The following is a 15,677-nucleotide window of genomic DNA, read 5'->3' as shown; positions in this document are numbered from 1 at the left end:
CACTTGGACACACAAAAAAAATTATGTGATTCAATTAGTATCAAATTCAAAACAACACAAAATTTATGGTGTTAGTAGGTTAGTGAATACCTTTTGGAAAGTGTTTGGAAGGTATATAGGGAGACTTCTGGGCTGCTGGCAACACTTTATTTATTAACAGAGGTTTGGTAACATGGGCATACATTTTGGTGAATCCATTTTGTTTTAAACTTAAGTACTTTTTTGTGTGTTCCCGATATACTTTGATGTAAAAGCTTAACAATAAATACAGGTATTGATCTACTTACAACCTATGCAACTTATGACCATTCGACTTTACGACCACAATCGCTAGCCATGACCGCTCCGCATCTGGCAGCGCAAACGTCGCCCAGCTGGGTGTACGACAGTGTGGACCAGCTTCCAGCAGTGCTACCATCTCCGCGTGCATATAGCCTACTCAACTTACGACCAAATCGTGTTACGACTGGTCTGTCGGAACCAATCGTGGTCGTAAGTCGAGCACTAGCTGTAACTTGAAAACTTTAAAAATTATTCAGATATTTTACATTTTTTTACTTATACTAAGTCTTCAATACTCAGGGTGTATTTTATACTTATAACACATCTTAAGTCCGACTAGCCACATTTCAAGTACTCATTTCAAGTACACACTGACTAATGGCTACCCTATTGGACATTGTGGGTATATAGCCCCACCATTTTAGAGCTTCTATGGAGTTAGACTTTATTTCAGGGCTTTCATTGGAGTGCTAATTAGGAAGAATAGGAGATTATTCCTCCCAAGGAACTCATCTTAATTTTAATGCTTTTTTTGGTTTTGTAGAATATTTTCTACTTAAAAACAGATGGTTGTTTTTATAGGCAACTTCACAAGACACCTAATATGTTATTGTTTTGGATTTTTGTTCTTACTGCTTTATCACCATTCTTCTCATGACCACAGTTTTTTAGAAGCAAACTTTTCATTGAAGTGTGACATACTTACATAAAAGGGCACAAATTATAGCTCAATGAATTTTTACAAAGTGAACATATCCATTGTTTGTATTCCAGAAATAGAACAATAGAGAGCCCAGAAATAAATCCATATATTTACAGTCAATTGATGTTTGACAGAGGTGCCAAGAACAAACAATGGAGAAAGGACAGTCATTTCAATAAATGGTGTTAGGACAACTGGATGTCCACATGCAGGAGAATGAAATTAGCATATTTCACACCATGTATAAAAACCAACCCAAAACGCAGTAAAGACTTACATGTAAGACCTGAAACTTTAAAACTACTAGAAGAAAACCTGTGGCATTGGTCTGGGCAGTGATTTTTCTGGATAGACAAAATAGCAAAATAGCAAAAACAGACAAATGGGATTATACCAAACTAAAAAGCCTCTGAACAGCCAAGAAAACAGTCAACAAGGTGAAGAGACTACTTACAGAATGAGGGAAAATATTTGCAAAACATACATAAGGAGTTAATATGCAAAATATATAATGAACTCAACCCAATAGCAAGAAAACAAACTACCTGATTTTTTAAATGGGCAAAGGATCTGAGTAGACATTTCTCAAAAGAAAACATACAAATGGCCAACAGCTATGTGAAAAAAAATGCTAGTATCACTACTCATCAGGTAAATGCATATGAAAACCACAATGAGATATCCCTTCATACCTGTTAGGATAGCTATTATCAAAAAGGTAAAAGTGTTGGTGGGGATGTGGAGAAAAGGGAACCCTTGCACTTTGAGTGGAAATATAAATTAATACGGCCATTAAGGAAAGCAGTATGGATGTTTCTTAAAAAATTAACTGTACAACTACCATATGATCCCACAGTCCCATTGCTGGGAATATACCCAAAGGAACTGAAATCAGCCTACCAAAGAGAGATATGCACTCCCATGTTTATCGCAGCACTATTCACAATAGCCAAGATATGGAATCAGTCAACAGATGAATGGATTTAAAAAATATGTATACACACACATATACACAGACAATGGAATACTATTTGGCCTTTAAAAAGAAAGAAATCCTGTAACAACATGGATGAACCTGGAGGACAGTATATGAAGTAGAATAATCCAGGTACAGAAAGACTAATACTTCATCAGCTCCCTTATATGTGGAATCTAAAGAAGTTGTATTATAGAGGTAGAGAGTAGAATGGTGGTTACCAGGGGCTAGGGAGCAGGGATTGGGGAAATGTTAGTCAAACAATATAAAATTTCGAAATAAGAAGTAGAACATTACCAGCACCCCCAAAACCCTTGCCTATGCCACCTTCTAGTCACTACCCCAAAATGGAACCCAAATTATAATACTATAGATTAGTTTTGCTTGTTTCTGAAATTTTTACAAGCAGAATAATATAGTGTTGTATGTCTGGTTTATTTTGCTTAAAATTATGTTTATGAGATTCACTCCTACTGCTGATTGTTGCTATAGTTCTTTTATTGTCATTGCTCTGTAGCATTCCATTGTGTGAATATATCACAATTTGCCCATTTTATTGTTGGTGGACACTTGAGTAGTTTTCCATTTTTGACTATTATATTAGTGTTGTTATCAACATTTTTGTACCTGTCTTTTAGTGAATGTTTTGTTCATGTTTCTGTTGTTATATAACTGGGAGTAGAATTGCTGTGCTGTAGTATAAACATATATCAGTTTATGTAGATACTGCCAGACCATTTTTTAAAATGATTGTACCCTTTTCCACTCAACTGAAACAATGAATCTTACTCGTTCTGGACTCTCACAAATAATTGATATAATTTTTTTTGTTTTAGTCATACTGATATTTCTTTTCTAATCCAGTCTCAAGCATAAGCATACTTTGAATATCCTCCATTGTGGAATGTCTTTTAAGTCTCTTGCCCATTTCTTTATCATATTATCTGACTTCTCCTTATTGATTTCCAGGAGTTCTTTATATATTATGGGTAAAAGTACTTTGTCATATATATGTATTATATATACCATCTTCCACTCTATAGTTTGCCCTTTCACTCTCTTAATAATATCTTTTGATTAATTTCTTAATTTTAATGTACTCCAATTTAATTTAAATAATTTCATTTGTGTTTAGTTCTTCTTTGTGTCCTGCTGGAAAAATCTCTGCCTGCCTGCCTGCAGCGTTATTATATTTGCCTATTTTTTTCTAAAAGCATTATTATTTACATCTCATATTTAACTCTACAGTCCTCCTGGAATTAATTTTTGTGTATGGAATGAGGTAGGAGGTTAAGATTCATATTTTATATATGGATAGCCAATTAACATGCAGTACTACATGGTCTCCATTGTAAATTAGTGACTTTCATATATGAGTCTTCTGAGCTCTTCATTCTGTTATAACCAACATTTTTGGTAAAGTCAAGCAAAGTGGCATATGTATGGGACATTCTTAAGGTTAGAGAATTCTAGAGTTAAATGGAATTGATTTATTTAAGATGTCCTAGGAAGCAATATTAGAACATTTATTCTTTTACTGGAAGAAATTACATATTATCAGTAATAGAACCAAGCTTAGTTGTCAAAACCCCTTACTTTCAAACATATAAAAGTTTCTTTAATTCCAAACTTATTTTTTTTTTCTGAAATGGGGCTTTGCTCTGTCACCCAGGCTGGAGTACAGAGGCACAATCACAGAACTCACTGCAGCGTCGACCTCCCAGTCTCAAGCAATTCTCTCATTTCAGCTTCCTGAGTAGCTGTTATCACACATGTGTGCCACCATACCTGACTACTGTGTGTGTGTGTGCATGTGTGTGTGTGTGTGTGTGTGTTAGAAACAGGGTCTTGCTATGTTGTCCAGGCAGGTCTTGAACTCCTGGGCTCAAGTGAGCCTCCTGCCTCAGCCTCCCAAAGTACTGGAATTATAGGCATAAACCACCACATCCAGCCCACCTCCAAACTTTCATTTATATATCCTTATTAGTAAGTGATGTTTGAACATATAACCTAATATATGTATTAAATATATTTATTAAGTTATATATTGTATATGTGGTATACATATATTACAACATTAATATGTTGTTTTCATTATAAAACAAACTTGAAAAAGAAATTATAAAATAGAAATAGAAATTTCAATGTTTTCTTTCTATACCTCTGTATCAGCCAAGATGGGCTAGGTTACGTGTGTTATCAACTCTCAAGTTTCAGTGGCTTAAAACAACACAAGTTTGTTTGTCTCATGCTCCGTGTCCATTGTGGTTTGGCTTGAACACTCTTCTGTATTGTATTGTTCTCTGTATTATTCAACACTCTGGTACCCAGACTGACATAGCACCCCCCAGCTGGAGGATTGCTGGTCATCAAGACAAAGGGAAAAACAATGGGGAATTAACACTTAAAGCTTTGGCGTAGATGTGACACATGGCACTTCTGCACACATTTCATTGGCCAAAACAAGTTACGTGTTCCTACCTAACTGCAGGGAAGAAAAATCCTAACCTTGTGCCTAGGCAGAGAAATGGACATATTTTAGACAATATTAAAAGTGGTCACCTCTCCCATGATCAGTTTTGGAGAACATGGCCCAGGATTCATGTTTGTCTAAGAAAATAAACACACAAAGACAATTCCATTTAGTTTCTTCCATTATTTTGTGTTGTTTCTAAAACACTGCAGACATGAGTAATGTCTCTACTACAACTACAGGCATAGTGGCCTCTCTTGCTTAAAACTCTGTAATGGCTTCTTTGACACTCATTATATAACTCAGACACCTTAATATAACCTACAAGCCCCACCTTTCCAGCTTCATCTCGCTTCACTCACACACCATCTCACTCTGCTCCTCAGCGCCCTTAGACTGGCCTTTCAGTTCCTTGAAGGGAGACGTTTGCTCCCTACTTCTATCTTGAATGTTTTCTTCCCTTTCTCCTTGTTTTCGCCTGGTTACTCTGTAGCTTTAACATCAAATGTTTCTTAAAGGAAGCCCTCTCTGACTCCCAGAGTAGATCAAGCCCTCTCTGTTCTACACTCTCATAATACCCTAAACTTTTCTTCCAGAGAAGCTATTTCATTTTATGTGTCTTTTTGCACTATTATTTGTTCAATCAATTTCTCCAATTAGAGTACAGGCTCCAAGGGGTAAGGATCAAGTCTGTTTTGCTCACCACCATACGGTATTCTTTGTTTAGCCCAGTTACTGGCATATAATAAGGGCTCATTAAATATTGAGTTTGGTTATAGTTTTATATTTTAGGTCTGTGACATTTATATGGTTTATAGAGAACATGTCTGAGATATTTATACAGTCCATAGAGAACAATTTGATAAGAAGATGAAAATTACACAAACCGCAAATGCACACTTGCTCTGTGTCTCTATGTCTTAGCAGTATAAGAGATTCTAAGATCAGAATGCTTTCTCTCTGAATTGAAATATACCCTCACATGGATTTTCACTTTCTTTAGGTATTTTTCCTTTTCTCATTTTTCGAGTAATACTTTTATGGTTTAGTTGAGAGCCCTACAGTCAGGGGATGTATCAAATTAAACATAAATGGCAGTAAAACTGCCCAAGCAATGAGGGTATTATATAGGCATAGTTAATAAATAAGCTATGTGATATTAAGCTATGTTTCTCTCTAGCTTTCTGGAGATAGTACTGAATTCCCAAAACACAGTGTTATTTATTTTTTATGATACTGTACATCAGCAAAACGGCATATATTAGATGCTTGGAAAATGCCTTGCTATAGGTTTGTGTCTTCATGATTTGTCTCATGTATAAGTATTGGGGGCAACTTTAGTCTTTCCTGTTTCTCTTTTCAGAAAGAATAACAAATTCTTTCACCTTCTCGTCTCTGTGTTTCATTGTGGACTATCAGTACTGTTCTTCATTTAAAATGCAAATGTTCTAATAATCTACAGTCATAATCTTAGGGTAGAACTGATACAGACATTGTAATCTCTAAGCCTCTGAAAGTAGTGCTCTGCATTTTTATTCTAGAAGAGAGTCACAGCTTCTCATCAATAAGAGAGTGGGATTAAAAGTAACATAAATAAGAACATTTGCAGAGCCTATTTATTTAACAGTATTGTTGAATAATAATGTTTCTTAAATATCGTTTTCCCTCAATATATATGGGGGATTGGTTCCAGAACCATCCTTCCGCCACCACTGCATATTCCAAAATCCATGTATACTCAAGTCTCACAGTAGCTTCTAGGGCATGAGCCATTCAGGTACTTGGGTTTTGTAGCCTGCAAATACTATATTTTTTATCTGTTGTTGGTTGGAAAAAAATTCACATATAAGTGGACCCCCCCCACCGACAGTTCAAACTCACATTATTCAAGGGTTAGCTGTATCTGTTTTGTAGCAGAAGCTAGGGAAACTTAGAAAGAGAATGACATTTTCTGTGAAACTTAAGTGTGTTTCAAACAATAACATTCTGATAAGAGCTGAGTTTTGGTCTTTTATTAGCACTGTCAATGTTCTCAACTATAGAATGGGGATGATAAAATAACCATCTCATAAAGTTCTTGTGAGGGGTAAATAAGATAGTACATTTAAAGTACTTATCCTAGTACCTGGCGTATAACAAACACTTAATATATTTTAGATTTACTATGAGACTTTGTCCAAAGTTAACCTCCTAGCTATTTATTTTCCTCTGTTCCTCCCCTCTTATTTTTCTCCAAATTGTCATCAGAGATAAATTTCTAAAACACAAATCTGTTTGTATAACTCTACCTCTTTGATACAATCTTTTTAGCTTTAAAAACGTTTAGTGATTTCCTGTTGTCTGAAGATAAATGCGTCAAATACATGGATGGTATTTAGCACTTTCCCACGTGACCCTAACCTTCCTTCCCAACCCATCTTCTGCCTTTACCACCCATTGCATTGTAGCCCAAACAGGCCACACAATTTTCTTTTGCTACCTTGGCTTGTTGTCTTCCTTCTGTCTAGAATTTCTGCTATAGGCCTCACCTCCTCTTGTCATTCCCCGACCCTGAAGAAACAATTGTCTATTGGAAACTCAAAGATTCCTCTTCTTCATAGGCAAAATTTTTGGTTCCTGTTTATTCATCCCTTTTTAGCATTTATTATGATATCAAAGGTAATTCCATATGTCTTGCTGTCTTACTAGCTTGTGAGTTCCTTCAGAGCAGAGGCAATAATTTATTCATCATTGTGATAACATTGATGAGTGCCTCTAGAACTCAGTAGGCACTCAGTAAAAACTTGTTGAAATAATATATTAATATTTGGTATAATTTTGATTTCAGTGTGTTTTTATTCTAGGTCCTTGGCCTTATCCAAAACATGAGTGTTTTCCAGTGTCCAAAATGTAAACACAAAACTCATATTTTTGGTGCCGATGGTGCAAGAAAGCTAGCACATACCCTTGGCCTTGACGTTCTAGGTAAGACTGTGGGATGTTCTTGAAGAAGAAATGGCAGAAGGGAAAGTGGGGATGAGGTTTGGTGGTTAAGAGTATCTCAGAAAATGATGAGTTGCTTTTGGCTTTGTGTTTTAAATTTATATAGCACAGTTCTATGTGTTAACTTTTCTTTGGCTTTTTTGAATAGATTTGTTCTGTCAACTATGATAATAATTTCTATTTTAAATAAAAGCTGTCTATAACTCAAATTTGAGAAGAGAGCTTTGTGGTCCAACTACTGTAATTTGAAGCCATATTTTAAATGATGGTCATTAGTGTGCTGTTTGCTAAGGCAGGTGAATAGCTGTTCAGTGTGTTGTAAAAACCTCTAGAAGTGTTCATTCTTAGTGCATATATAAAAATGCCTTTCTGATTAACTCTGTATTTGTTAGTCTTTCTGCTTTAGAATGAAAATTTACTGTCAATGACAATGACTGAATTTACTGTTTTCTGTAATTTTTAATGTGTTTGATATGGCTATAAAATACAGCACCTGAAATTTACATTGTACACACTGTTCCACTGTTCATGTCACTGAATTGAAGAGTTCATTAGTGCTATGAGGAGAACTAAAATCATGTGTTAAATGAGCAAAACACAGGTTTTGAATAAAATATGATGTTTCAAAAATCCACAGACAATTTAACAGACTTTTTAGAAAACATTGTTTTGATATTCTAATTGTAAATGAGTTTCTGTTCTTGTCAAAGGCAGATGTTAGATGCTGAATAAGGAAGGCGTAGAGTGAATTATTAGACGTAGGTTGTTAAAAATTAAGATCCCTTAGAGATCAAGGAATTTCAAAACATTCTCTGTTATAATTAAGTTTCTAAAATTTGATGTTAAATATATTATTGTTATGCATTTGCACTATAGCAGCCACTCCAATACCAGGTGAATACAAATGATATATTTTGATACATTGCTGTAATTATGGCCACAAATTATATTTTGTAACTGCTTTTCATTTAACCCAGAAAGCTCAATTTTCCAAATCTGCATAATGGCAGATTGACATTTATTTATAAAATAAAGTAAATGTGTAATTTTAATGTCATTATTGAATTATATTGACAACACTGTAATTTCCTAACTTACAAATGAGGTGTACAATTTCATTTCAGTTACTCACAATTAGAAACATTTCATTGAGAAACAATGGTATATATGGAAGTTACATTTTAACCAACAGCTCACAAATGTACAATTACCGTAAAAATGTATCAGAAACACTGATTATTGATCACAAAAATTGGATGGTGCCCTAGACTGCTATGTCTGACAGTGTTAGGGGAAAAATAATTTAGAGTTCATCATTAGGGCCCATCCCCCACTTTTAATGTAGTCATGGGTCCCATGGTGTCTCCCATGAGGTGGAGCAGGGTTTCACTTATGAAGAGGTTGGAACTGGGAATGAGAAACTGAAATCGGGAAAAAGCTGTCTCAGCTCTGGCCTCTTGGCCAGTTGAACCTCTTGAGAACCCTTATTTGTCCTTTACTGACTCCCTGGTAGACTCTTAATTCAGTGGGTTGAGCTCTTCAGAATCTTATCTATATTTACCTACAGGGACGGTTTATGCATAGTAGGTAAGGTCTCAGACCGCCTCACGGAAAATCCTTTAACCTATTATAGGTCTGAAATGTTCCCTCGTTTCTTTCAGATTCAGCCCCTCAAAGATACTTCTCAGGCTCAGACTGCTCGTCACTCACTTTTAGTTTTTAGAAATCCATGTCTAGATACAATCATTAGCCCATGACCACTCTTACCATGCCACCTATTTTCTAACAAGATTTTTCCCCTTCTTGGTCTAATCTTCTGTGTCTGTAGGTAGGATTGTAAGTAACTGGAGAGCAGAAATGATGTCAATGCATGGTTTTATAAAGGAGAAGGTTTTACTCTTTTACCTTCCATTTCTGCAGTAAAAAATCATTCATAATTCTTTACTAGAATAACAGTTCATTAATTGAGAGAAAAACCTTCATTTCTACGCATTTTCTATCACATTTTTTCTGCCTGCTCCTGTGACAGTTTCCTACAGTCTGAAGTTGATCTAGAGAATAGGAATCGAATTTACTGAAATTCAGTCTTTAACTGGCTACTGAAACATCATGTATTTGTCATTTGGCCATTTGATATTGAGGAAAGACTTACAATTTAAGATCACAAAAGTTGACAAGAGGAGAATGAAATAACATCTCCTTTGCCATGTACTTCATAGTATATATGGCAATATTTTTATAACATATACTTCTTTTGCATTATTTACATTGCCTGACATGGTGCTGAATGCCTTACTTGAATAAAACACCACATACACATATGTTTTAATAACCTTTGCATGGATTTGGAGTGGTTCTGAGAATGCCTAGTACCATGGCAAGTCAACTCTTCACTTAAGACCCCACTCCCTTTTAAATCTCAGTCTTGATAAACTTCATTTGGGGTAGTGTGTTGGAAAGAGTATATTGGATGAGGGGTCAGAATTTAGGTCAGCTCCTAAATTCCACTGCCTGATAGTAATATGACCTCAGGAAAACACACCTCTCCCACCTCCATTTGCATTTTGGAGTTCTTATTGTAAACTTGCTAAGATCTCATCAAGCTCATAAGTTATATATAGTGCTACATAGGCTAGTAAATAATAAGAGAAAAAAATTCTGTCTGATAAAGAGAAAGATAGTTGAGATAACAGGTCTGGCCTACTTTTAACCAGTTCTTTGTGCTCACTCCATTTGCCAACATCAGGAAGGTTATTTTATTGTACTTTTTTTGTACTACTTTTCCTCGTCATATTTTTCTCTTCAGTTTCCTCTTATGTGGCATGATGTGTCTATATGATATGTTAATGGGAGAAATAATTTGCAAATGTCTTCTAAGCCATGCTTTCTTGGAGACTTCTAGCAAAGAATAAATCAGAGGCCTCATCCATTAATGGGCTGCCACAGAGGTTTCCTATATTCATATACAATGACTGTGCTTCCCTAAATAGAGTATTTTGTTTGTAATTCCCATTTGAAATTTCTTTTTCAGAGATTTAGCAATTACAAGTTAGTCAATTTGAATCAGTTTAGTTCAGATTTTGTTTCTTTCCATTGTTCAAATAGTGAGATTCAAAAAGCCTATGTAATCTTTCCTTGTTCTAATGGATGTCTGCTGGGCTCTTTTAGGAGACATTCCCTTACACCTTAATATAAGGGAAGCTTCAGATACAGGCCAGCCAATTGTGTTTTCACAGCCTGAAAGTGATGAGGTAAGTTCCATTTTTAGATATGTATTTTTATTTCTTTTTATATACTTTCTGATATATAGAAAGAAAGTTGGGAAGATTAAGTCTATATATTTGCAGTGCGTATATATTTAAATAACAATTAGTTAACTTGTCCAAAGCATCTCTAGGTTACTCTTATGTACAGTAAGCTGCCAGTGCTGGCTCTAAATTATCAGCTGAACAAGTTTACCTGCAGAGAATCATCACCCAACAAGTTTTCTCATGAAAAGCATGAACAATGAGAGTTTATAAAATTCTTATCTTGCTGGCCAGCATATGAGTGCACAAGTTTATTATATTTCAGTATTAGAAGTTCAACTTATTGGAGAAGAAAGCCTAATGTAACCAAGTATTGAATTGGTTGTAGGGTAATTGTGTAAACCATTAGAGGTGGGATTTTTTTTTCCATTTTTTTTTTTTTCCAGACAGGGTTTTGCTCTGCCACCCAGGCTGGAGTACAGTTGTGCAATCCTGGCTCACTGCAGCCTTGACTTCCCAAGCTCAAGCTGTCTTCCCATCTCAGCCTCCTCCTCCCAAATAGCTAGGACCACAGGTGCACACCACCATGCCCTGGTAAATTTATTTTATTTTTGTGTGTGTGGAGACAGGGTCTCACTATGTACCTAGGGTGGTCTCAAACTCCTAGAATCAAGTGATCCTCCTGTCTTGGCCTCCCAAAGTGCTGGGATATAGGCATGAGCCACCATCCATAGCCTAGAGATGAGATTTTCATTGCATTTATTTTAATAAATATGATTAGGGAGGTGAGGTGAAAAGACTAGTAGTGTTTCATTAGCCAACGTCATTGGAGATATAGCTGATAGATTTTCAAAATTACTGCCACATAAAATTTTTAAGCATAAAATATTTTTTTAAATAGAAATAAATCAATCATCTATATTTTTTCTTTCCTAAATAACACTTGCTATTTAACTTAGAAACTGAATCATCATCTGGTACATCCGTTTGATGTTGTTCCTTTGTTGAACAACCCCAATCAATCTTCTAATAGTTTTTCTTAACCAATGGTATAACTTTATAGTAGTGGTATTTTTGTCCAAACATAACTACTGCTCTTTATATTCTAGTTTGCTTCCTTTAATCTTTGGTGAATTGGAAAATAAAAGAGCCAAGTTTGGTTAGAGCTGTAAAGTAAAAGTAAATGAACAGGAATCTTGGATAAGTGAAGTATATTTACTTTGAGTGATCTCTTTCCTGGGTTTAGAGGTCCTTTCCTTTTCTTAAGGGTAAGAAGCTATGGTATAGGTGATTGTGTTGCTAGCAATATGATCTCTGAGTAAACACAGTTTAACAGTTACCATTGTTTTTCTCTTTTCTGCCTTTTACTAATTAAATGTTAAATTTCCTTTTCAGTCTTTCTCAGCAATTTTTCAGATAAGCAAGAAACCATAATCCTTTAACATCTTCATAATTAAAATCTGCCAATCCCAACTACCATAACTGTGCTCTACTTTATGCAATATATAAAAATGTTTTATGAAAATCAAGGGTTTTTTGGTTTTAATTACACACTTTTAAGTGCCTCCTGAGAACAAACTGTTTAAAGACATTCTGCAGCGATTCCTAGTGAATAGGAATAATTACTTACCAGTGTATTTCAATTAAGAGTTTAGATTTTTATTATTTTTTTCACATGTTCATTATTTTTTCTTTGAAAGTCTCCAGAACTATTTTATTGAAGTTAAAGGAATGTAATATAACAGAGAACATATAGCAACCATCCAAAGATAATGTGATTTAATACTCTAAATAGCTTTGTTAGATTCTCAAAAGGGATCTCTGCATGGAAGGAAAAGCACTAAACCTGAGTCATTATGGGATACTAAGTTTGCCACTTCCTAAGTGTGCTAAAGCAAGCTTTCTAACTCTCTGAATCTTTTTCTCCATCTATAAATTGATGTCATAATGAGGAAGATGAGGAAGAATAAATGAAATAGTAATGTGGAAATACGTTGAAAAATCCCAAGTAGAATACAACTGTATTTATCTTCTGAAACTTCCTGTATAAGATGTCATGATGCTAAATGTCTCTCTTCTTCCTTTTGTTAAAGAGCTGAGTCCACTTAATGTCCTTGAGATGGTATCAAGCAAATATCACTCTTTGATGTTATTTAAAAATCAGGGTAGCAGAATTTGAATCATGAGAGCAGAATTCCCAGCTTCAACATCAAAGACATTACCTCCTAGACACTAAGAAGCTGTGATTGAGGCCTAGGATCAGAATCCTCTGGTTAGTCTTGTGATGAATCTTGCCTCCTGAAAGCCTCTTTCCCTTTCCCCCATGAACTCAAATGGAAATATGCCCTTAGAAACTAGTCACAACACTCTCACCAGATTCTGTTGCATTCACAGAAGCTTAATGCCTATTCTGTGTGCATGTGTTCGTTTACAGAATGAAGAAAGTGTTTATTTGCCAACATGATAAAACTTCTGCAGGAGTTAGTGGGGCAAAACCTGTAATATTATTTGTTAATTATTAGCACATTTTTTTTTTTTCTGTGAGACACGATCTTGCTCTTATCACCCAGGTTGAAATGCAAGTGGCACAATCTTGGCTTACTGTAGTCTCTGCCTTTTAGGCTCAAGCAATCCTCCCATCTCATCCTCCCAAGTAGCTGGGACCACAGGTGCACACCACTACATCCAGCTGATTTTTTGTAGTTTTGGTACAGATGGGTTTTAACCATGTTGCCCAGGCTGGTGCCAAACTCCTGAGCTCAGGAGATTCACCTGCCTTGGCTTCCCAAAGTGCTCGGATTACAGGCATGAACCACCACACCTGGCCTAGACTGATACTTTTTATTGTTTACTTTTAGGGGTTAACCCATAGGCACAATTATAAATCAGTAAAAGTTTAATCGTTAGCTTTTTGTCTTTACTTCTTACTCCACCTTCTCCATATTCTATTACTCCCTCCTCGCAACACCAGGTGTTAGGGCTCTTATTCTCTGCCCACAAAATCCTTTAGAATTACACATTGAGGATTTATCTCTCCCAGTAACATTTAACTTTCAGAAGAGGCAAACACTCAAAAGGTAGTAATTAATCTAAAAGTATGAATTGTGGTGAATTTAAGACATCATTGGAAATGTTAGAAGAGCTCATAGTACCAATTAAAAGGTACTAATAGTCTGCTGCCTACTCAGACAACGAGCAAAACCTTACATGTACACTGCTTAGGAAAGGCGAGTAAGACTCCAAATTTGAGTAGTGTAAAATAGCTAGAGAAAGCAATAGAGGAGGGAAGAGAAGGTGATACTTAGAATTCAGAATGCTTAATTTCAGTAGCATTGTCTCATGCTGGTATGATTAACATTGTTGATTCAGTTAAAACTACATTTTGCTCTTGATTAAGCCCAGAATACAAGGACTGAACCTGTGATTAGCTGATAACGTTGTGGTTTTGTTCTTTTTATCAAGTAAGAATATAAGCTACAGAAAGATGTGCTATGATATTCCTGGTAAAGACTTTCAAATATAAGTGGGAACTTTATTATTTTATAATATCTAAATTATCACCTCACAATCTTAATATGAAATGACTGTGTATGATAAATTAGGACTTCAAATATTTAAAAACAAAGACAAAGGAAAAAAATCTTTGTTCACTTTGGTTACCATTTATTCCCTGTTGCTAGTTAATGGCATAGCAGACAATAGAGTCCAACTGTATTATCTGGGCCTCTAAAAAAAAAAGATCTTGAATAGGAGAAAAGGGTTAGTCTGTGTAGAGTTGATGAAAGAAGAGAATATTAATAGTTTGAGTTTTCTCAGTTATGTCTTATATGATGTGTGTGTGTTACTTGTTTGCTAGTTATGGATTAAACAAAAAGATATGATTTAAATATTCTTCAGGTGGGAACAGTGCCCAAAGGACATGTTCATATGAGCTCTTCAATGAGATTATAAATTTATCAAGAGTATAATGATAATAGCAGCTACAAATATTTATTATATGCTTCCTCTGTGACAAGAGTTCACATGCCATATTCTCACTTAGTAATCCCCAAATGCTTTAAGCTAGATATAATTATTATAACCAGGAAACTGAGCCTAGGAGAGTTAAGTAACTTGCCCAAAGCCTCACAGCTGATAAGCAATAAAGCCAAGATTCTAAACCATGCCTGTCTGATTTCAAGGCCTCAACTCTTCACCAATGAACTGTTCTTCCTCTCTTTTATATCATTACATCCCATAGATTTCCCAACATGATGCCTTGCATGCAATAAGAACCAAAGTGTATTTGTTGAAATAATACTGCCCTGGCTAAAAAATTTAGTCTCAACAGTTTTTGAGAAATTGAAACTGTTAAACTAAGCACTTTTAGTAGTTTCTCAGCAACTGACAATCTATTACTTTGAATGTGATATATTAGAATTCTAAGTTTGGAGATAGTCCATTAAAAAGGAAAGGTTAAATGTAGCCAATTTGATTGTTCTGGAATCATTCAGTATTTTTTGTATTCTGATAGGTTTATGTCTCTAATTTAATGTAGATAAGTACTAAAAGATTACAGAATGATGGCCTTGTCTCATCTTGCTTTAGTGAACTTTAAATTATCATCACAAAATATTAAGCATAAGTACCTAGAAAAGCAACTAGGAGATAAAAGGTATTTATAAAGATATATGGGTGAAAATCAGCACATTTGATTTGAGAGAAACCTTTCTTTATAAGTAGATATTATATCCATGTATAAACAAAAACTATTGTTTCTATTAACTAGAGCAGAGAAGAAACCATTTTTAGACTATGCTTTATGATTATAATTACTTGTATTTTGGATTTACTGTTTAACATTTGGTGTGGTGGAATAAGCTGGACTTTAGAGTCAGTTGGAGCCAGGTTTGAATGTTTTCTAGCCTGACTTCATGACCTTGAGCAAACAACTCCTGGTTTCATCATCCAAGTTGAGCTGATGATGCTTGTTTTATATGTCTAAGTTGAGGTTATTTATATTAAATACTTGGT

The 15,677-nt window shown here is 35.1% G+C and overlaps 1 protein-coding gene across 5 annotated transcripts in view; it reads left to right on the top strand.

The window, feature by feature from the left end:
- The window catches only part of NUBPL (nucleotide binding protein like), a 338,633-nt gene that overhangs the window by 226,607 nt on the left and 96,349 nt on the right, over window positions 1-15,677 (top strand). For all 5 annotated transcript variants that reach the window (XM_037733488.1, XM_037733487.1, XM_037733489.1 and 2 more), the window contains 2 exons: window positions 7,278-7,398; window positions 10,585-10,667. In XM_037733488.1, the coding sequence (XP_037589416.1) occupies window positions 7,278-7,398; window positions 10,585-10,667 (204 nt within the window). The remainder of the gene's footprint in view (window positions 1-7,277; window positions 7,399-10,584; window positions 10,668-15,677) is intronic.

This window comes from Cebus imitator, unplaced genomic scaffold, assembly GCF_001604975.1.
Source record: "Cebus imitator isolate Cc_AM_T3 unplaced genomic scaffold, Cebus_imitator-1.0 Scaffold532, whole genome shotgun sequence".
Taxonomy (NCBI): Eukaryota; Metazoa; Chordata; class Mammalia; order Primates; family Cebidae; genus Cebus; species Cebus imitator.
Note: the sequence above shows the minus strand (reverse complement) of the source record. Positions and strands in the feature narration are given on the sequence as shown.